The sequence below is a fragment of the Aphis gossypii genome, chromosome 2 (assembly GCF_020184175.1).
Source record: "Aphis gossypii isolate Hap1 chromosome 2, ASM2018417v2, whole genome shotgun sequence".
Classification (NCBI taxonomy): Eukaryota; Metazoa; Arthropoda; class Insecta; order Hemiptera; family Aphididae; genus Aphis; species Aphis gossypii.
The window spans coordinates 7,740,797-7,761,009 of NC_065531.1; the positions used below are offsets into that span (position 1 = coordinate 7,740,797).

Here is a 20,213-nt window from a genome sequence, read left to right on the forward strand (position 1 = left end):
GAGCTAACAGATAAAATAACAAATTAACAAGTATTGTAATTTGTAACTCCCTTGATCCAGTTGACCCAAAATTCAATGGCCTGTTAAAATAACATGAGTATGATTTTATAGTTATTATACCTACTGGCTCCTTCACCTATCAACTCTGGTTGTTTTCTTCAGTCTGTGACGCACAGAGTAATAAGAATATTACTCTGTGACTTACCTATGGAGTTTCAAGTCTTGTTATTAAATTGCCCCTAATAAATATACTAAATGCAACTTAATATAATTGGTATCAACCAATCTCTTATCAGTGGTATAGGAACTACTAGGACAGAGCAGTTATCTTCACAGACATAAGTTCAGTAAGTTCAGTTCAGTTTTTCACTCGAATTTTATACAAAAGATTTTTAACTACATATCTTTTGTTAAAACAAATTATTATATAGTTTTTATATAACAGAATATAAGATATTACTCTCACACTCACCACATGTCTGTTAGTTTGTGTACTTGTTAATTTTAATAGTTTCACTGTAAAAAAATGTTAAGACCCAAAGTGTTGTCTCAAGTTTTAAGTCAAGCAAATAGTAATGGTGTTGAAAACACTATGTAAGTTATAATGTATCTTCAATATAAAATAAATATGAATAATTATCTACTATAAATTGATATTATGTTAATTGTTAAATAAATAATTTAAACTTGAAGGTTAAAATATTTCACAAGATATTTTTTGGTATGTCAATGTAAATCTATTATAATTGATTATTACTTTAAATTTATTTGTGTAAATATTATATTGTGTGTTCAATCAAATTGCATAATAATAAGCATTAAATGTTTTGCTCACAAAATGCTGATATAGATGTAGAAAAAAAATTGTGGTTTACTTGAGTTTTCATTTTGATTTAGTATAGATAAAAATATGATAGGAACTTTTAATGCGGAGTCTAATGCTTTTGTGAGATATGTTTCAAATTTGTTAATTTACATACTAACTGTTTTATAGATAAATATTATATTATATTATTACTAGCTGAATTACCCGTCGTTACTGGGTTTAAGTATAAAAATATATATAGCGGTTTCAGCTAGGTGGTTTTTTTTCTATTTTTACACTTTTCAACCCTTTTAACTCCGCTTTAGGGGTTGAATTTCACAAAACCAAGTTTCAAGATAATATTTATTTTTGGTAAAGAGTGTGTATAGGTACTTAATTTCAAAAAAATTGGAACAAAAAAGTTTTCAATTTTTACCCTTTTTAACCCCCTTAGAGATTGAATTTTCAAAAACCTTTTCTTGGCGGATGCCTACGTCATAATCACTATCTGTATGCCAAATTTCTGCACGATCCGTCCAATGGTTTGAGCTGTGCGTTGTTAGATCAGTCAATCAGTTTACTATTTTATATAATATAGCTGTCCCACAGGACATTGCTACATTTGTAATCTTGGTTCCTTTCTGATCCAATTTTTTATACAGTTTATCATTGAGGTACACCTCAATAAATACCAAAAATAATGTTGCGGCTGCCACCGATCACATTCGACAACCATATTAATTAGTTTTTATTAATTTGTAAGAATTTAAACAATTTTAGATTAGAATTAGAAATAACCGTTCATACACTGGGGGCGTGTATGAAGACGCATTAATAATTAATATTCAAAAATAATAAGTAAGACACCTTATCCTCGTGTATGTGTAAATGCGTAGGGTATTTTATGACTTCATGTTATCATGTTTTTATACATAATAATTAGCTACAATAATAAAGTGATAAATGTGTTAACACATAAATTAGGTTGTTATAGCAACCATTTATAAACAAAATTTCCATCGTAAATCTCAAAATCCCCGTTTGAGCAATCCTTTAAAATGTGGATTTTGAAAAATCCTTTCTTAGTGCCCGATGAAATTATTATAAAAATCTATCCTCGAAATTTCAAGTCGATAACTCAAATAGGTAACAAAAAAAATTAAAATTATCTTATGTTGTAACTAAATAATAGTGCTGCTGTATAATAATTAATAAAAAATAACTAATAATATATTTTATATTGCTATTTTTGGTTTTATGATGAAGGCTATTGACATATGATGGAAGCTTATTAGCATTTAGTGGTTATGGTGATAGAGATTCAAGTATCACAGCCATAATTGCAGCTAATTTGTGGAATACATATCATAAGAATGGTTTAGCTACATTAAAAGAAGATCAATTACAACTGGTCCTCATGGATTGTACGGTAATAAAGTAGAAAAAATTTTTTTATATAATATATATATTATTAAATATTTTAATATAAATCATATTTTCTTTGAAAATGCTATCTTCATTCCATTTTCTTTAGTCGTAACTATCTTACTTATCAAATGTTTCGCACACTCATTAATTCATGTATAACTTAATGTAAGTTCTCCTTGTACTTTGATCAACCTTATAAGTATCATCAACAATTATTATTCTCATATGTTAATGTGTGTTATTTTTTAAGTATCATCAGCTGTTTGTTTAAATAATACAATATAATATGTCATTACTCATTAGTTATCTACCCAATATTTATGAACATAATATATTCTGTATTCCTATAATTCGTCCACCACCAAATTCCTTAATTATTTATACTAATATTTCTGAAATTTAAATCTTATTTTATTTAATAATTGTTAAAATATATTATGATAGTTATAAACTGAAATGGAAAAAAATTACTTAAATTATCTTTTATTTATATTTATTATTTTTAAATATATCTCCTATGAAATTAAAATTGATCATTTTCATTAAATTTGTTGATACTCTTTAGAATTTTATGATAAATTCCTAAAATAACATTCTTAAACTATTAGTTTAATTGAATTTCCATTCCATTTGTAGTGTTATTCAAAATGTTATAAAATCATCTACACAAAAATATTATTTTACTAATACATTTATTTTGTTTTGATCCGAATTTATAATAATGTTTGTACTGTTTGATTATTGCAGGAAGGCAGAATTGCAATTAAACAAGTTGCTAACATTTTATTATGTTTATATGCAAATCGATCCGTGGAATTTGGATTATTAAAAGAAAAAATAACTGCTTTATCATCATATTTAGATGGTCCACTCAGGCAACTTTCGGCATCTTAATAAACATAACTCTACAATCGTTAAATATAAATATTTTCCTTTAATTGTTTTATAATTTTTAATTATCACCAATATAAATATATATTATAATCATACATTTTTTAAATAATATATATTTTAATACTAGTAAATTTAATTTTTTTTTTTTTTAATGTAAACATTTTTATTTTTTTACAACTTGTATAACATCCTCATCGTGCATAATATGCTGCAGACCCACTCTTTGAGGAGAATATTTTGTACTTGTACCCTAATAACAAAATACATAAAAATAAATTTTGCACAGAATTTTAAATCTATTAAATACATACCCAAACTAGAGCATATTTAAATTGCTCTGCTAAGGTACGATGAATTGAATGACAAACATGTTCTACAGTTACACCTTTTCTTAAAATTAAACAATCATCAAAATCTGGTGGTTGACCTGGCTTTTTGGTATATACTCGAATCAATGATAAATATTGCCACAGTACTTCCAGTAAATAGTCAAGATTCAGTTTCATATTACAGCTAAAAATATATTGATTAATGCACATTTTATATTTTTAAATAGTAAAGAGTAAAAGTATATTTATTATTTAAACAAATTATTAACCACATTGTCATTTATTTAGTACTTTAGTTTTAGTATATCACTTACATAAAATGTAGTCGTTTGATTATTTCCTAAACATTTTTGTTTATACCTACTAGTTGTACTAAGTCAAAAAGGCTATTTGGTATACTTTAGGATTATAAACAAAGACAACAATTTTCGGCAAATAATTACATTAGATCCATGGCTAGATATATATAGACTTGAGGAAATTGCTAATTTTAATTATCAGTGACAATGTGGGTTTGCATTTGTATACTGTTCTTAAGCTTAATGATTGAAACTAAAACTATATTCACACAGCATTCCTTTTTTCAAAATTATAAAAAAATTATTTAAATAATCTAACATATGTTTATAAAGTATTTTGGAGTGTATTTAAACTATTTTACCTTTAAATTAAATACTTTTATGATGAAACGAAAGTTAATTGCTGAAGTAGCATACAAAAGAATATTTGATATCTATTTTAGGTAGCATAATAAATGAATACCACTCAACCACTGTATTAGAACACTAGCAATTTTTTAATATATTTTAAAGGAACCTAAAATTATAATTAATACTTATTAATACCTGACTACAACACTATTAGGTTGTCTGGCAATCCTGTCTACTTCCTCGATAGATATTTGATCAATTTTGTTGTACACATACATACATGGTAAGTAAACTCGATTGTCAGAAATTACATCAATTAGTTCATCAGGTGTACAATCTTCTCGAAATAGAACTTCTGCATTAAATATTTTATATTCATGTAAAATAACTTGAACAAGTTTTTCATCAACTCTGCTTAATGGACAAGTAGCATTAAATGCCAATCCACCACCTTTCTTTACCTATATAATAAGATTAATACTTATTAGTTATTATATATATACAACAAAGCATAATATTACAAATATTACTTTAAAATAAATATTCGGCTTCCGTTTATTTAAACGTATTCCAACACTTTCCAGTTCTTTTTCTAATAACTGACGTTGAATATCTTGCTTAGTAGCATCTAGCATCATCAATACTAAATCGGCAGTCCTAGCGACTGCTATAACCTATAATTTTATTAAATTATTTATGCTTATGCATTCAACAAAATATTTAAAAAAATATAAATGTAATTCTTGATATTTTGTTACCTGTCTACCTCGACCTTTTCCTTGAGATGCACCTTCAATGATACCAGGTAAATCCAATAACTGAATATTGGCATCTTTGTATTCGATAACTCCAGGAATACAAGTCAAAGTAGTAAATTCATATGAAGCTGCTTCACTTTCTGTATGTGTTAATGTACTCAAAAGGGTTGACTAAACAATAAAATAAACGTGATATAATTACTTTAATTTAATTTAAAAGAAGAATATTATCTTATATAATACAATACAATAAACAAATATAATACATTTATTTTAAAACCCTTAATATTAAAATAGAATAATTGTTATATGGAGGGGGTAGAGAAAGAGGTTAATAATTAATAAAACTACAATTATACATACTTTACCAACAGATGGAAAACCTATCAAAGCTACTCTAGCATCACCAGACTTCAAAACATCAAATCCTTCTCCTTTTTCTTGTTTTTTAGATGGTTCTAACAATTGAGCACGATATTTAGCAAGTTTAGCTTTTAATAAGCCCAAGTGGTATTCAGTAGCTAAAAGTAAATTAAGGTAATATTGTATAAATATATATATATATGAAAATATTTAATGAATATTAATATCAATTCTGAATGTAAAAATTATTTTACCTTTATTTTTTTGAGTTCTGTTAATTTCCTTTTCGATTTCCGATATTTTTTCGAGAATACCCATGGTTTAATAAATTCATCAACATAAACCAAAACCAAAAATATAAAATATATCTTTAATGAAAGAAAACTTAAAAAAAATTCAAAATATAATAGGTAAATTGTTTTTTTTTATTAAGAACTTGGAAGTTTAGAAGTTAGAACCTAATAATTAATATTAGTCCAATAGTCCCTAACCTCACCTGCCATAAACCGTGTACAATATACTATAATAGAGTATAGAGATTCGACGTTTTAATATACCTTATCAATCTTTGATATCAAATATTTATCATAATAATCTATCAAAACATGATAAAATGATAACGTTTATCGTGTTTACTGTTTACATATTCAGCATGCTTGTCTACTCGCTCATGCCTCATTCCTGGGGTAGTCGATAACCGAACACAGCCAACTTTGAATTTGTTATTCACATGACAAATTGGTTATTTTGTCATGGTTATTCATATACTCAATGCTCATAATATTATTGCCGTATGACTGTATTGTGTATGAGCTGTAGGAATACAAGAAAACTATTTTATTTTAAAAAATAAGTTTAACGGTGCCCTATACATTTTTAATTATGTATAATTTATCCATAATTTCAATACGTATTTTAATTTTACGTGTAGTTTAGTTTAACGTTTAAATCGTACACAATACTAACTACTATGGATGACATTATTTTTTTTGTCCAGTGATTTTTAAAATGAAACCGAATGTTTTTAAAAAGGAATCAAATTAATTTGTCGGTTTTATTTAAAAATGTGTATCAAATACATCTCTGTGGATTTTCAAATAAAGAAGTAAACAGTAGAATGAGAGTATTGAATGTTGCTGAAAAAAATGATGCTGCAAAAAACATTGCTGGACATTTGTCTGGTGGAAATCTTCAAAGAGTAATTAACTTAAAATTAGTTGACATTAACTGCATAGTACTTAATTGTTTTATTTTCATTTCAGAGAGAAGGTTTTTCAAAATTTAATAAAATATATGAATTTAATCATACTTTTCAAGGGTCACCAAGCACTATGATCATGACATCTGTTTCTGGTCATTTACTTGGGTATGAATTCCAAGGATCATACCGTTCATGGACATCTTGTTCTCCTCTTGAATTATTTCATATTCCCGTGGTTAAAGAATGTCCAAAAGACTTTCTTAATATTAAGGTTAGTAATACCTTAATATAGACTTTTCTTATAATGTTTGTATAAATTATACATAAGTTATAGCAGGGCCTAAAATTAGGGTGTTTTGCCACTGCACACCTAATTCCATACTCCAAAATATTTTTAAATAATAAACATAGATTTAGTAGTACACATGCTACATATAACTTTGTAGCATAATTATTTTTAAAATTTATTAATAATTAGTTAAAATAATTACAACCTAAGACAACTTCTATAAAAATCCTTGAAACCTATATAACTAAAAACAAAATAACTTCGGTTAAAATACAAATATAAGTAATGCACACTTTTAAATTTACTACTGCACATTTAATATTAGCTACTACACATAGTGTGTTTTACTGCACACAATTTTAGGCCCTGAGTTATAAACATATAGATGTATTATGAAAACAGATACAAAAAGTATTAAGATAACTGAAAATTAATATGTTATCTGATCAAATAATAAATAAATTTGGAACTTAAAATATAAAAAAAATATACCTTATAAACTATATCTATGTGTGTCAATGATCAATTTTTGCAGTAAGTATATTTATAAAAAAATAAATAATATCAACAATTTAATTCTAGAAAACATTAATTCGAGAAGTTCGATCATGTAATGCATTAGTAATATGGACTGATGCTGATCGAGAAGGAGAAAATATTGGATTTGAAATAATTGATGTGTGCAAAGAAGTTAATCCAAGAATTCAAGTTTACAGGTATGTTATATTTTTATTTATTTATTTTTTTTAACTACAGTATAATGTTTATTTGAATTATTATTGATTGTTCTAGAGCTACATTATCAGAAATCACTAAACCATCAGTACAAAGAGCTATAAGTAGTCTTGGGCCTCCAAATAAAAATATTAGTGATGCAGTTGATGTAAGAAGTGAATTAGATTTGAGAATTGGTTAGTAAATGTTTTTAATTACATTCATTTGTTTTCATTTTTCTAATAATTTTAAATACATTTTAGGCGCAGCATTTACTCGTTATCAAACAATGCGTTTACAAAAAGTGTTCCCTGAAGTATTAGCTAAGAGTTTAATAAGTTATGGTAGTTGTCAATTTCCAACATTAGGATTTGTAGTTGAACGGTACAAAGATATTCAAAATTTTATTCCAGAAAATTTTTGGAAAATTAAAGGTAATAAAATAATTGCCTTTGTATAATGTACCATTGATATAATGTGTATAATATATTTTTAGTTCATCACAAAATTGAAAATTTGGATGTCGAATTTTCATGGCAACGAGTAAGGTTATTTGATGAAGTTCTTTGTAATGTACTTTATGAGCGTTGCCAAGAAAATCCAACTGCCTTAGTATTGAAAGTAACTAAAAAACCTAAAACTAAATGGCGACCAGTACCTTTAGATACTATTGTAAGTAATTATATCTGAATAAAAAGAATAATATTGTATCATTATAATATGTCTTCAGATACAATGTTTGTTATAGTAAATGTTATACATTTAAATTTTTAATATTCATTGAATACTTGATATTATAATCATATTAGGTTAAATTCCATTTGAAATACATCTAAAAAAATTAGTTTTAAGTTTTCACATATATTTATTTATTTATGAATGTGTATTGAGTAAGATAATATTATTTTTAAATTCAGATTTTTAAAAAAATTAATGTAACTTTTTATACATTTGTAGGAGTTGGAAAAAGCTGCTAGTCGTAAACTTGGAATAAACGCTAAAGAAACAATGAAAATTGCTGAAAAACTGTATAGTCAAGGTTTTATTAGCTATCCTAGAACTGAAACAAATATATTTCCTAAAGAACTAAACCTATCAAATTTAGTTCAATTGCAAGTACAAGATAATAATTGGGGTGGTGAGTATTTTCATTTCCAACAAAATATAAATAGTACATTGGTACACATAAAACTAAAAATAATTTAATTTGCTTAGATTTTGCACAAAATGTTTTAAACAATGGTCCTTCACCACGACAAGGTAAAAAATCTGATCAAGCACATCCTCCAATACATCCAACAAAATATACACATGGGCTTCAAGGTTTGATATAATTTATTGTACATAGCTTATAATAAAAATAAATATAACTTTACACTGTTAGGCCGGTGTTACACATTGCGGTTGAGCTGCAGCGATTGAACTGCTCAGCAAATTCAAATTTTTTGATTTTAAATGCAACTGCCTGATATGTGTTCACACATACGCGGTTCGCGTTCGACCGCATCATGTCGCGGTTTAACCACTATATGTGACCCCGGCCTTAAAGAATATAATACATTGTGAATTTAAAAAAAATTTACAATCACTATCACCCTCTTAAACATTAAAATGTGTAATTCTCTATCCTTTGTATCAAACTGAGTTTGTTCTATTCTAAATAAAAATAATTTTGTTGCATAAAAAAACTGTAAAATTTTCTCTTTTTTCATTTATGTACGTTGTAACTTGCAAAATATAATAAATAACATAACATTTAACCATGTAAGTTAATTAAATATATTTCTTCTTAACAATTAGATTTTACTTGTATATGATTATAGTTTTTCAATCTTAACTTTGACTGTTGCTTTCATTACACTTATTGCAATAATTATTACTTTAAAAGGGAATTAGAACTTTCTCAGTATTTTAATAATGCTTTGTCTATGAATGCAGTCGTATGCTTTTTTGAAATCTATGAAAAAAACATGTAATTCCTTATAAAACACTTATGATTTTTGGAGTATCTGTTTAACTCTTCCATTCTAGGTTAGGATAGTTTCCAATTTTATATCTTTTTATTTAATATCTGAATCGATAATTGTAGAAACATCACGAGTAACATATTTTATGAAATTGAGACATTAGTAAAAATGTATACTAGTCATATGTTTCTATGCATTCAGTGTAAAAACGTATCATTAGTATTTGATATATTTTAGTAAATATTTATTCTTAAATTAATTTTTTTTTTCAAAATTATTTATATCATACAGTTTTTATCAATTATCCAAAAGTAGTTTTAAATAATTGACTCATGATGTTTTTGCAATCATCAATTCATTTATACCTACACACTTTGCTCTTAGTTATTACTCTAGTAACCACAATAACTAGGTATATTATGTTTAGCATGTGCATTGACTATCTTTGGATAACTTTTACTAAAAGGAGGTAAATCATGTCACAAAAAATAATCTTAAATTTGTTTATACTTATTTTGTAGTAAATCACAATATAATATTAGTATGTATAATTATAGATAGAGAACGTAAAGTTTATGAATATGTTGTGAGACATTTCTTAGCTTGTTTATCTAAAGATGCCGAGGGTGAAGAAACTATTGTAAATATTGAAATAAATGGAGAGAAGGTAATTTTTTGTATTTAAATATGCATTTATGTTCAAATATTACTAATTATTATTTCATTTATTTTCATGGTTTTTAAATCAGTATTTTAGTTATAAATACCTAAAGAATATTTTTGTTATAGTTTTTAGCGAACGGACTTCGAATTATTGCGTTAAATTACCTAGAAGTATATCCTTATGATAAATGGTCTAATAAACAGATTCATAATTACAATCAAGGGCAATCATTTATGCCTACAAGATTAGAAATGATTGACGGACAAACCAGTCCTCCAAATCTCCTTACAGAAGCTGACTTAATTTCTTTAATGGATAAACATGGCATTGGTATATATATTCTTAGTTTAATATATTTAATATTTATATATATCTATTTTTTATTTAATTGATAATTTATAAGAAAGTAGAAGTAGTTATTTATAGTATAAGAGCTATGAAAATCTAAATAGTTTCATTTCAACTACAACTAAGAATGCAATAAATTAACTCTCATTAAAAATGGCTGTAGTTATAACTTAATTTGGAACCATTGTATAGGTACTGATGCTACGCATGCAGAACACATTGAAACTATCAAATCACGTTTATATGTTGGACTAGAAAATAATAAATATTTTGTTCCTGGAGAACTTGGTATTGGTCTTGTTGAAGGTTATGATAATATGGGTTTTGAGATGTCAAAACCTCATTTAAGAGCTGAACTTGAAGCCGATTTAAAAAAGTAATAAATAATAATTAAATAAAATTGCTATGTTATCATTTATTATTTTAAGATCTTGAACGTGTTTAAATTTATAGAATATGTGAAGGCACCAAATCACCCTTAGTAGTACTCAGAGAACAAATAGCTAAATATAAAGAAGTATTTATTAAAACAACAGAACAAGTATGTAATTGATCGACCTACTTAAAATTGCATTTTTAATGTGGCTAAAATATTTTTAATTATAGGTGGAAAAATTAGATCAATCTTTAGGAAAATATTTAAGAGCACAGCCCGTTGCTTTCCAAAATAATGGTCAGCATGAATCAATGACAGTAAAGAATATTCGCAAATGTCCTGTTTGTAAATTAACTAATCTGGTATTAAAAAAAAAGCAAAACAATCAAGGATTTTTTGTATCATGTTCTGGTTTTCCAACTTGTAGAAATTCATACTGGTTACCCCCTAGTGTAATTGAAGCTACAGTCAGTGATAATGTTTGTTCTCAGGTACCTTCATAAGACAATGTTTTATATGTGTTATATGTAGTAAATGGTATTTGATTGAAGTGTGATGTGAAATGTTTTAGTGTTCAGGAGGTATAAAATTAATTAAATTCCAATTCACTGCTAGAAGTATGCGACCACATTATCCAGATACTTATGAGGGTTGTATAAATGGGTGTGATTCTACATTGTGTGAGATACTTCAAGTTAACATATCTCGTCCTTCATCTTCCTCTTCAAGTACTCAACCTTCTAATAGAAATATTGTTACAACTAATCAAAATAGGGGTAATATATATTTTCAATTTTAATTATTCGAATTTCTTACAATGATATATGTATAGAATTACTTATTAATTTCTTTGTTAAATACATCAGGTCCTAATCGTGACAATAATGTTCCTTGTCCAACAAATAATCTCTCTAGAACTGGCAGTTCTCAGAATATTCAGCATCTTAACAATGGTATTTATAAACAACATTTTATGTTTATTTATTAAATTATTGACTCATAAACATTTATTCATTTTATTCTTATATATATACATACATTAGATTAATATATACTCCTGGATTTAGAGTTGCATAAATATTTTTCTTAAGCAAATAAATTGAAATTATGTATTTTATTAATGAACATTTAAAAAATTCAATTACATGAAACGGACTACATTCTATGAATATAATTTTAAAAATATAAAATAATTATGTTTAAATAAAACATCATTGTATTAACATAAAAATATACTATCATTATTATTTTTAAAAAGTATATTATTAAATCCAGCCTATTAAAAACCAAATGCAATTTTTTACAAACGTTAAATTAAGATCAAGTTTTTATGCAACTACGTTTAATTTTTGTGAATGGTTTTTTTATGATAATATTAATCAGAAATTAGTAATCAGCTCTCATATATACTGAAAGTTTAAATTGTATATTTTATTAACTTTGTTAAGTTGAGTTGAAAAAATAATAATAATAAAAAAATTATAATTACACAATGCATTTCTAAATCTTTTTTTAGATCAAGTTTGCTGTCAGTGTGGAAATGCTGCTAAACTGTAAGTGTCTTGTAAAAATTTTAAAACATACATTTTACCTTTTATTTTAATTAAATATTTTTGAAATAATAACTTATTGTTTAATTTATTAAAATAAATAATATGTTTAAATAAAATATATAGGTTAATAAGACAAACAATTTATATTATCAATTAAATTAAGTCAATTTAAATGTATTTCTAACATAATTCATTAATTCTTATTTTTTAGTGTTATGTTATGATGTATATTTATTTTATCTTACTAGATTAACAGTTACTAGAGAAACAGCAAACAAGAGTCGTCAGTTTTATGGATGCTCAAAACCAATTTCTGCAACTGATAGATGTACTTTCTTTTTATGGGCAGACGACCAACCTATGCCTGCTGCTGGTCGTCCCAATACACAATTTAACAATAGAAATAATGGTCAAAATAATTATGGACAAATGAATAATTCATACAGAGCTAGAGCTGTTAACAGTTAGTATTTAATTTGTTTTTGTTCTAAAAATGGTGGTATATACTTATTATAATATTATTAATTACCATTAATACATTATTTATGTTTGTAGATCAGTCTGGTGGACAAAGAAAATGTGGTCTTTGTAAGCAGCCAGGTAAATACAAATTTTATGTATTTATTTCACTATATGTTTTTCACAGATGTAAATTAGAGAAATTTTTTAATATTTTCAACACCTATTCCAAGTGTATTGTATGTTTTGTTCTCAAAATGTTCTTTTTTGTAGGTCATACACGAAGAAACTGTCCACAAAACTAAACAAATATGTATATAATTTTTAAAACTTCTTCATATTGTTATACTTATAATTTACAAATACATATTATATAATATATTTTTATTAATGAAACTATGAATCTATTAAAATTCCAAGTTTAAAAACACTGGACAATTGTATTCCTTAAACAAGGAAAATTAATTATAAAATATAAATAAAAATTAATTATGAATTAAAATGTGCATATTGGTTCATACAACGATTTTTACTTGATTGTATATGTTGTCAATTTGGATAATTTTTACGCACAAAAAATAACTAATTTAAATGAATAATACATATAGTTAAATCAGACTACTCATATCAAATTTTGAACTAAATATTTTTGTAGGGCCTTTTACAAAATTTTAAATTTATATTAAATCTGCTCAATTTAAGAAAGGGGCTGATTAATGCACAAGAGCATAGCTAAACCTGTGTAGTTTATATCCTTGCTGTGTGTAAGCATATAATTAGTTGACTTGAAGAAGGACAAATGGGTGTTATCTGAAACTAATTGCTGTCAACTCTTTTCCTTATTTTGAATAGAATATAAATCGTAAATAAAAATTTCAAAAATTACAAATTCATCTCAACATATCCTTAAAATAGCTGGGCCTTTATATTCAAGTCTAATCTTCTCTTCTGTTTGTGAGGGTTCTGGTTAAGATAGATGTTGTTATTATGGACAATATCACTAGGTTAACAGAACTTTATTTTTAATGTATTATATATACCAAGTGAAAATAAAAATAGTAGATAAATTTACTATTTTAAATATTTAACAAATTAAAATTTTAGTTGTTTACTCTATTCATGAATTAAATTAACCCACTTTTGTGCATACTTATTGAGTAAACTAATGATATGATTATACATAATTCGATATCTTATGGTGTACTGGTGTCTTGATATTCAATACTAGAGCTCTTATTTGTTAATATTTATTGTAGGGGATGCACAAATATGGTGATTTTTTATATATTAAATGATTAAACATAACTTGAATAGTTTGATGGTAACAACGAACAACATTTTGAGTCAACTATTTATGTATATTTATTTATAATCTGTTTAATAAAATCATGTGTTATATAATATAAATAAAATTTAATATTTATAACCAATGATAATTCATATCCATCTTAGATCTTTATAATGGATCTTATTATGTTCATTAAAATTGTATTTAATTATGGTAATTTGACAGTACTTCCTTTTTTAAAATATTGTGTATTTCAGCATTTCCCAAAGTTGGTGATAGGGCTATCGAGATTCCAGGGAGGTGATAAAAGTTATAAGCTTATCTAATTTTTCAGTGTACTTATGTACCAGTACATTTTTTTCAAGGTCTGTCAATTTTTTTTTTTACAAGTGAGTAGTTTAAATAAAAAGTTTGGGAGTCATTGGTGTTATTACAATTAATTAAATGCCAGATGCTACACTTCATTTAAAAATCACACTTAATTATTTACAGATGTTGAAGTTTATGCCTTTCTTTTTTCATTAAACTCAAGGCTACATTAGTACTTACTACCTATTGCCTAATAACCAAAAAGATTATATAGGTAGTAACATTTTATAAAGAAGCTTGTAATTAATTTAAAATTAATTATTCTTATATTTTGTTATATTTATTACCTAAACAATCAAGAAGAACATTTTTTTCAATAAGTCATATATTTTTAAATAAAACAGTAACAATTATTAAAAAAATAAAAAAAATAATTTATTGGCATAAGTAATTATACATTGTTTGTTTGATATTATTTTTGGTACAAAAAACAAACTTATAAATTTACATAAACTATACATAATTTAGAAATAGTTTTGGTAGTTGTTACCTGAACCAGTAATCAACAACCATATCTTTAAAATATTAAGTTAATAAAAGTGATGTACAGACCATTATTAAACGCTAAAGTTCTGTGGTTATTTCATCTTGTGGTCTGAAGCCAAGAGTGAAAAAATCATCTTCATCAGTTGTAGTTGAGTAACAATTGTAGGGAGGCATTTCAGCATTCCATTCAGCTACTAACATACTTTTAGATGCATTTGCTTCTAATAATGAAAGAGAAGCAGGACTAGTGGATCGACCAAAAGTTGATACAGTCTTTTCTCGTAACATAATCACCTCATCATTCTCGTCTGGGTGTCTACAGAATATTAAAATAAATATTTAATTATAATAAAATAAAAGTAAATAGTGTGATTGTTTTACCTGTTATGATCATTATAATTATCATCAAAGACTGAGATTGCTAGTTGTTTAATGCGAGATGGTGATGACGAAGATGCTGATAATGGTCTATGTTTTTTACTGTTTGTGAAAGTAGTCAACTGAATTGGTTTATCACTAAAGTGCTCATTTGAACTTGATTGAGTAATCTGTAAACATTTAAAATTATTTAATACAGAATAAATCTATTTAATAATAATTTATACCATTATAGGATGTTGTTTCTTGTATCTTCGCAAGACTCTATCACCCCAAGTCAATAAAATTTCCCAGTCAGAAGGAGGGTTTAAAAAACAATCTTCTTTGTTTAATAGTATTAAGATTCTGGATAAATCTTTTAAAACTGGTCTAAAATGAAATGTTTAAGTATTGTAATATAAATTTAATTACACAAAATAAATTTAGTATATACATACCGATATGCTTGAATTGCAGAGTGTTGTCGGCTAGGACCCCTAAGTTCTCGCACTTGTTTTCTTGTTTCATTTAACATTGATAAGAAAACTGGAGCATCAGGTCGTAACTTTTCTAATTGTTTGAAAAACTCTAATCTGTCACAGTCATCACTTTCTATAAAATCACATTAAAACTTAAAATTCAAATTCAAAACAATAATAATAATAAAATACAATACCTTGACTTTGATGTGAACCGCTGGTTAAGGGTCCTAAACTAGGTGACATACGAGATTTTGACCTAATATTTGAACATTTTTTAAATTTGACTACCATTCCTATGACCAATAAAATACTTGAAACTATAAGAAATCCTATGACAACTCCAACAGTTATTGCAGCAACTTGACCCGACAATTTTATATTTCCAAATATAGTCTTATCTAATATAAAAATTAAAATTAAATCAATATTCAATAAAGTAATTAAGTATTTAATTATCTAAATACAAACCAGTTATTGAGCATATGCGGCCCATCTGATGATAATTTGTAGACCATGAGTATTCATACCCCGATGGACAAGTTTCAGCACACTGGCCTGTAGCCACAATCAATACTTTCCTACATTTTTTGCAGAGTCCATCGGTATCACATTTTAAACAGTCTGAATGTGTGTTGTTACACTTTTCTATTGCACTATTACTATCTAAAAAAAAATAATTTAAGTACAATTAATAACAGACTTTAAATATTAATAGTAACAGAAAGAAACGTAAGTGGTACAATTAACTTGCCTGCATATGAATATACCGCCTCTGTAATAATGAAAATCGAAACGATTACCAATTTTATTTTTCTTCGAATCAAATTCATAATTTTCGCTCATTTTCATTTCCCAAACTCTGGATGGTGAGCACTCATAGTCGGTGGACACATACCTCCATCCGTGAGTATGGTGTATCACTTTTATTTCGTTACCGAATTTAAAACGATTTCCCGACGTCTGACGAGTCGTGTCTAGTTCGTCTACGATTGTTTTTGTTACGTAAAAAAGAAATAGAATAAACGTAGGCACAAAGATTCTTTAAGTCACATCCTACATATAATATTATTATTATTATTTATCTCGCTATCTACATTCTACAATAGTCTACATGACAAGACCGTCTCTTTCATACGCATACATGACACATGCAATGCAATTTATCATTTATCACATTTATATATACGTATACGTTTGTATGTTATATATACATATAAACACAATGTTATTGTACATGAGAGAGATTAGTTGTTTTTCCACATCTTCAGATTCTATTTCTCAGTTTCACCACCATCAGTGTTGGTAACACTATGCTGGCACGCTGGAATGGGTCATAAAAAGTAGTAATATTTTATGGAGTGGGCGGATAGTAAACAAATAACAATAATAACAATAATAAACAATAAACCGGATAAGCTGAAAACTTTGATAAACATAAAGCTTTAAGCTTGATGGCTTGATTCTTAAAACTTTAATAATTAACGAGTCCTAGTATTTTAGTTTAAGGATTACGAGACACAGCTCATTTGCCATCAATATGACGTGTAATATTTTTCGTTTTGCGGTAATTAATTTACCTACCAAGATACAACCTCAGATAACTGAACCAATAGATTTATGAATTGAATAGAGTTTGATTATTTTAATTTTATGCGTTACTTTTTTGTAATTCCCGCTTGAAGTAAGTCCTAGGTATCCATTACGTTGACCATGGCTTCAGCAGATCTGATAAGCTTGAACAAAACTTGGGAACTTTCGTTGTATGAGCTACATAGAACGCCACAAGAGGCAATCACGGATAGCACGGAGATAGCTGTGTCCCCTCGGAGCTTACACAGCGAATTGATGTGCCCAATTTGTTTAGATATGCTCAAGAAGACTATGACCACTAAAGAATGTCTTCACAGGTACAAATAATGTTAATTTGTTAAAAATAAGTTATCAATAAATTATTTTAATGGTTTTCAGATTTTGTTCAGATTGCATTGTTACTGCTCTTCGTTCTGGTAATAAAGAGTGTCCTACTTGTCGAAAAAAATTAGTATCTAAACGTTCATTGCGCCCAGACCCAAATTTTGATCTACTAATTTCCAAAATCTATCCTAGCCGTGATGAATATGAAGCCCATCAAACCAGAGTTTTAGAAAAATTGAACAAAAGCCATAGCCAAGCAAATTTAGTGCAATCTATAAATGAAGGTATCAAAATCCAAACTCAAAATCGTTTACAGCGTACCAAAAAGAATCAACAAGATGAGCTAAATGAAAGTAGTTCTTCATCTACACCAAAAACCCCTTCCAACAACCTTGGGGCTGGTAGAGATAATGTAACTAGAACAGTGGTTCAAGCAAAAGTGGCAAAGAAACTTAAAACAGTAATGATTTCTGAAAATGATGGTCCATCATCTTTGTCAGCTGACAGATCAGATATTACTGAGTGTGATGGCTCTTCAAGAGGAGTATCAGTAGATGAAATTGAATTGGTATTTAAGCCTCACCCAACTGAAATGGGAACTGATAATCAATTAATAAGAGTGTTGAAAGAGAATTCTGTACGTTATATTAAAACTACCGCAAATGCTACTGGTAAATCTATTTTATTTTTCAATTTATTAATAAAAGCTTTAAATATGAAAATAGCTAAAAAATATATAATAATAAAAATTAATTCTAATATTTAAAAAAAATATATATATCATTGTTTATTATTTGATAAAACACAATTTATAGTTGAATAGGTGAATTATGAGACTTAATCTACTTTTGTAGCTTCATGTCTACTATATAGCATCAGTTTATAATTTATATATACTAATCTTTAGACTTAAAAAGTATATATTTTAGTCTAAGTTAATAAAAAATATTATGTTTTAAAGCTGGGGTCGATAGTAGGTATCCTCGGTTCTACTGAATTGTGGAAGGATAATAATGAACCAACAAAAATATTTTATTTCAATGCTAATTTTTTTTTTATCTACATACTCTTAGAAACTAATTGCTGGCCCTTTTTTTAGACTTAATTATTGTTTTAAATTTTAATATATATATATAATGAAGTGATGATATTAAAAACTAAAAAGATTTTCATAATAATTAATTAATTGTAGTGGTGCAGATATTATACAGTATTTTTATTGTTCATTCTAGTATAAGGGTAATGCGTCAAAATAATTTTTGGTAAAATTTTATTGTAAATATTTTAACAATAAATGTTGACTAACATAGAAAATGATAGATACAGTGATAAAGAACTTAATAGTACACTTTGAACTTTTGTCTATTGAATTACAATTGATAACAGTTTAGCTTTTAATGTACCTACACTAAAATATTTAATAAAATAAGTAATACATATATGTATATATAGATACATACAGTATACACTGGTAAGGTTATTATAAATTCATTTCTGGAGACCCTAATTCATAAAAAACGTGTATAAGAATCATGATGAAATTATATTGAAAACAGTGTAGAAATTTGATAAAAGGCTAGCTCTTCATTGCTTGATTAAAATAAACACAACCACAATCTAAAATTACCAAATAAAAGTGTATTTACCAGAAGAATTGAAAAAAAAACTTAATTAAGTATTCCAAAAAACTTAGTTGTACCAAGTGTAATAAATGTATTTTTATTAACTTTTCTTAAATTATATTTTGGTTGAAAATAAACATTTATAATAGTAAATTTATTTAAAATATATATATTTTTTTTTTAGTTGATCATTTAAGCAAATACTTAGCGATGCGACTTACATTAGATCTTGTTTCGGAGCTTCCAGAACGGGCTCTAAGCTTTTTAATCTATGTATCACCAACATCTGATGAATATGTTCCGCTAAATGGAAATCAGACTTTACGACAGGTTCATGACAAATACTGGAATGTGAATAAACCACTAGAAATGTTTTATTCATTTAATTAAGTTATGCCAAACTAATTTGTAAATTATAAGCTTTTTACTCTTCTTTGTCTTTCAAATAGTATTAATCTATAAGAATAATATTATAAATACTAACTTATGTAGTGTTAATATCTATCACTAATATTTATTAATATTTTATATTAGCTTTATTGCTTTAGAATAAAATGTGGTACACATTTTTCCAGTTAAGAGTGAACCACCTACAGATACAGACTGACCGATTCGACCCCTTACGTGGTCGTCGTGTTGTCTAAGTGCTTTATTGTAGGTTGTTGCCATCGTATTGTGCCCAAGTATACAAGTTTTTGCCATAAGAGCTGTTTATGGATAGTTATACACTAACATAGTCAGATTTAAATTAATGTTTTATTGTTAACTTGAATACAGTATAAAACTTCTGAAATTGTGAAATTCTTTGTTAAGTGATCTTAGGTTTGTACCAAAACTCAAACTTTTATAAAAATAAAGTAATATATCCTGGACTAGTATTGATTCCTACATTTTTTA

The 20,213-nt window shown here is 26.4% G+C and overlaps 5 protein-coding genes across 5 annotated transcripts; 3 read left to right on the plus strand and 2 right to left on the minus strand.

Annotated features, from left to right (window-relative positions):
* Positions 1–311: 311 nt before the first annotated feature.
* LOC114125804 (ragulator complex protein LAMTOR2) lies at positions 312–3,258 on the plus strand. Its single transcript, XM_027989579.2, has 3 exons — positions 312–594; positions 2,072–2,234; positions 2,981–3,258. Exons 1-3 carry the CDS (start codon positions 527–529, stop codon positions 3,125–3,127), a joined length of 378 nt encoding a protein of 125 aa, XP_027845380.2. The 5' UTR covers positions 312–526; the 3' UTR covers positions 3,128–3,258.
* LOC114125803 (developmentally-regulated GTP-binding protein 2) lies at positions 3,147–5,739 on the minus strand. Its single transcript, XM_027989578.2, has 7 exons — positions 5,482–5,739; positions 5,228–5,385; positions 4,865–5,035; positions 4,637–4,780; positions 4,302–4,567; positions 3,439–3,640; positions 3,147–3,377 (listed from the first exon to the last, which is right to left on the minus strand). The coding sequence occupies exons 1-7, from the start codon at positions 5,543–5,545 to the stop codon at positions 3,291–3,293; spliced, it is 1,092 nt and encodes a 363-aa protein (XP_027845379.1). The 5' UTR covers positions 5,546–5,739; the 3' UTR covers positions 3,147–3,290.
* Positions 5,740–5,894: 155 nt separating this feature from the next.
* LOC114125806 (DNA topoisomerase 3-alpha) lies at positions 5,895–13,194 on the plus strand. The gene is made up of 19 exons (XM_027989580.2): positions 5,895–6,425; positions 6,490–6,699; positions 7,300–7,433; positions 7,510–7,628; positions 7,695–7,865; positions 7,928–8,103; positions 8,389–8,569; positions 8,647–8,754; positions 9,956–10,065; positions 10,188–10,392; positions 10,603–10,786; positions 10,864–10,951; positions 11,017–11,277; positions 11,358–11,562; positions 11,653–11,739; positions 12,303–12,339; positions 12,588–12,802; positions 12,895–12,939; positions 13,072–13,194. Exons 1-19 carry the CDS (start codon positions 6,246–6,248, stop codon positions 13,101–13,103), a joined length of 2,748 nt encoding a protein of 915 aa, XP_027845381.2. The 5' UTR covers positions 5,895–6,245; the 3' UTR covers positions 13,104–13,194.
* Positions 13,195–14,805: 1,611 nt separating this feature from the next.
* LOC114125765 (uncharacterized) lies at positions 14,806–16,935 on the minus strand. Its single transcript, XM_027989537.2, has 7 exons — positions 16,532–16,935; positions 16,249–16,443; positions 15,975–16,178; positions 15,757–15,910; positions 15,547–15,688; positions 15,323–15,489; positions 14,806–15,257 (listed from the first exon to the last, which is right to left on the minus strand). Exons 1-7 carry the CDS (start codon positions 16,608–16,610, stop codon positions 15,020–15,022), a joined length of 1,179 nt encoding a protein of 392 aa, XP_027845338.1. The 5' UTR covers positions 16,611–16,935; the 3' UTR covers positions 14,806–15,019.
* A 188-nt stretch (positions 16,936–17,123) lies between these two features.
* Positions 17,124–20,194, plus strand: LOC114125766 (E3 ubiquitin-protein ligase RING2-A-like). Its single transcript, XM_027989538.2, has 3 exons — positions 17,124–17,687; positions 17,749–18,365; positions 19,501–20,194. Exons 1-3 carry the CDS (start codon positions 17,491–17,493, stop codon positions 19,704–19,706), a joined length of 1,020 nt encoding a protein of 339 aa, XP_027845339.1. The 5' UTR covers positions 17,124–17,490; the 3' UTR covers positions 19,707–20,194.
* The last annotated feature ends 19 nt before the right edge of the window (positions 20,195–20,213 follow it).

Bases quoted from the DNA above. Each gene is read 5' to 3' on its own strand.
- LOC114125804 (XM_027989579.2), top strand. From the start codon at position 527: ATGTTAAGACCCAAAGTGTTGTCTCAAGTTTTAAGTCAAGCAAATAGT. The intron at 595-2,071 runs GTAAGTTATAAT...TTTATGATGAAG, and splicing joins AATGGTGTTGAAAACACTAT to GCTATTGACATATGATGGAA. The intron at 2,235-2,980 runs GTAATAAAGTAG...TGATTATTGCAG, and splicing joins TGGTCCTCATGGATTGTACG to GAAGGCAGAATTGCAATTAA.
- LOC114125803 (XM_027989578.2), bottom strand. From the start codon at position 5,545: ATGGGTATTCTCGAAAAAATATCGGAAATCGAAAAGGAAATTAACAGA. The intron at 4,781-4,864 runs GTAACAAAATAT...ATAAAATTATAG, and splicing joins GAAAAGGTCGAGGTAGACAG to GTTATAGCAGTCGCTAGGAC. The intron at 4,568-4,636 runs GTAATATTTGTA...CTTATTATATAG, and splicing joins AGCCGAATATTTATTTTAAA to GTAAAGAAAGGTGGTGGATT.
- LOC114125806 (XM_027989580.2), top strand. From the start codon at position 6,246: ATGTTTTTAAAAAGGAATCAAATTAATTTGTCGGTTTTATTTAAAAAT. The intron at 6,426-6,489 runs GTAATTAACTTA...TTTTCATTTCAG, and splicing joins CTGGTGGAAATCTTCAAAGA to AGAGAAGGTTTTTCAAAATT. The intron at 10,066-10,187 runs GTAATTTTTTGT...TTTTTGTTATAG, and splicing joins TTGAAATAAATGGAGAGAAG to TTTTTAGCGAACGGACTTCG.
- LOC114125765 (XM_027989537.2), bottom strand. From the start codon at position 16,610: ATGAATTTGATTCGAAGAAAAATAAAATTGGTAATCGTTTCGATTTTC. The intron at 15,689-15,756 runs GTATGTATATAC...ATTTCATTTTAG, and splicing joins TCTGCAATTCAAGCATATCG to ACCAGTTTTAAAAGATTTAT. The intron at 15,258-15,322 runs GTAAAACAATCA...AATATTCTGTAG, and splicing joins AATTATAATGATCATAACAG to ACACCCAGACGAGAATGATG.
- LOC114125766 (XM_027989538.2), top strand. From the start codon at position 17,491: ATGGCTTCAGCAGATCTGATAAGCTTGAACAAAACTTGGGAACTTTCG. The intron at 17,688-17,748 runs GTACAAATAATG...AATGGTTTTCAG, and splicing joins ACTAAAGAATGTCTTCACAG to ATTTTGTTCAGATTGCATTG. The intron at 18,366-19,500 runs GTAAATCTATTT...TTTTTTTTTTAG, and splicing joins AACTACCGCAAATGCTACTG to TTGATCATTTAAGCAAATAC.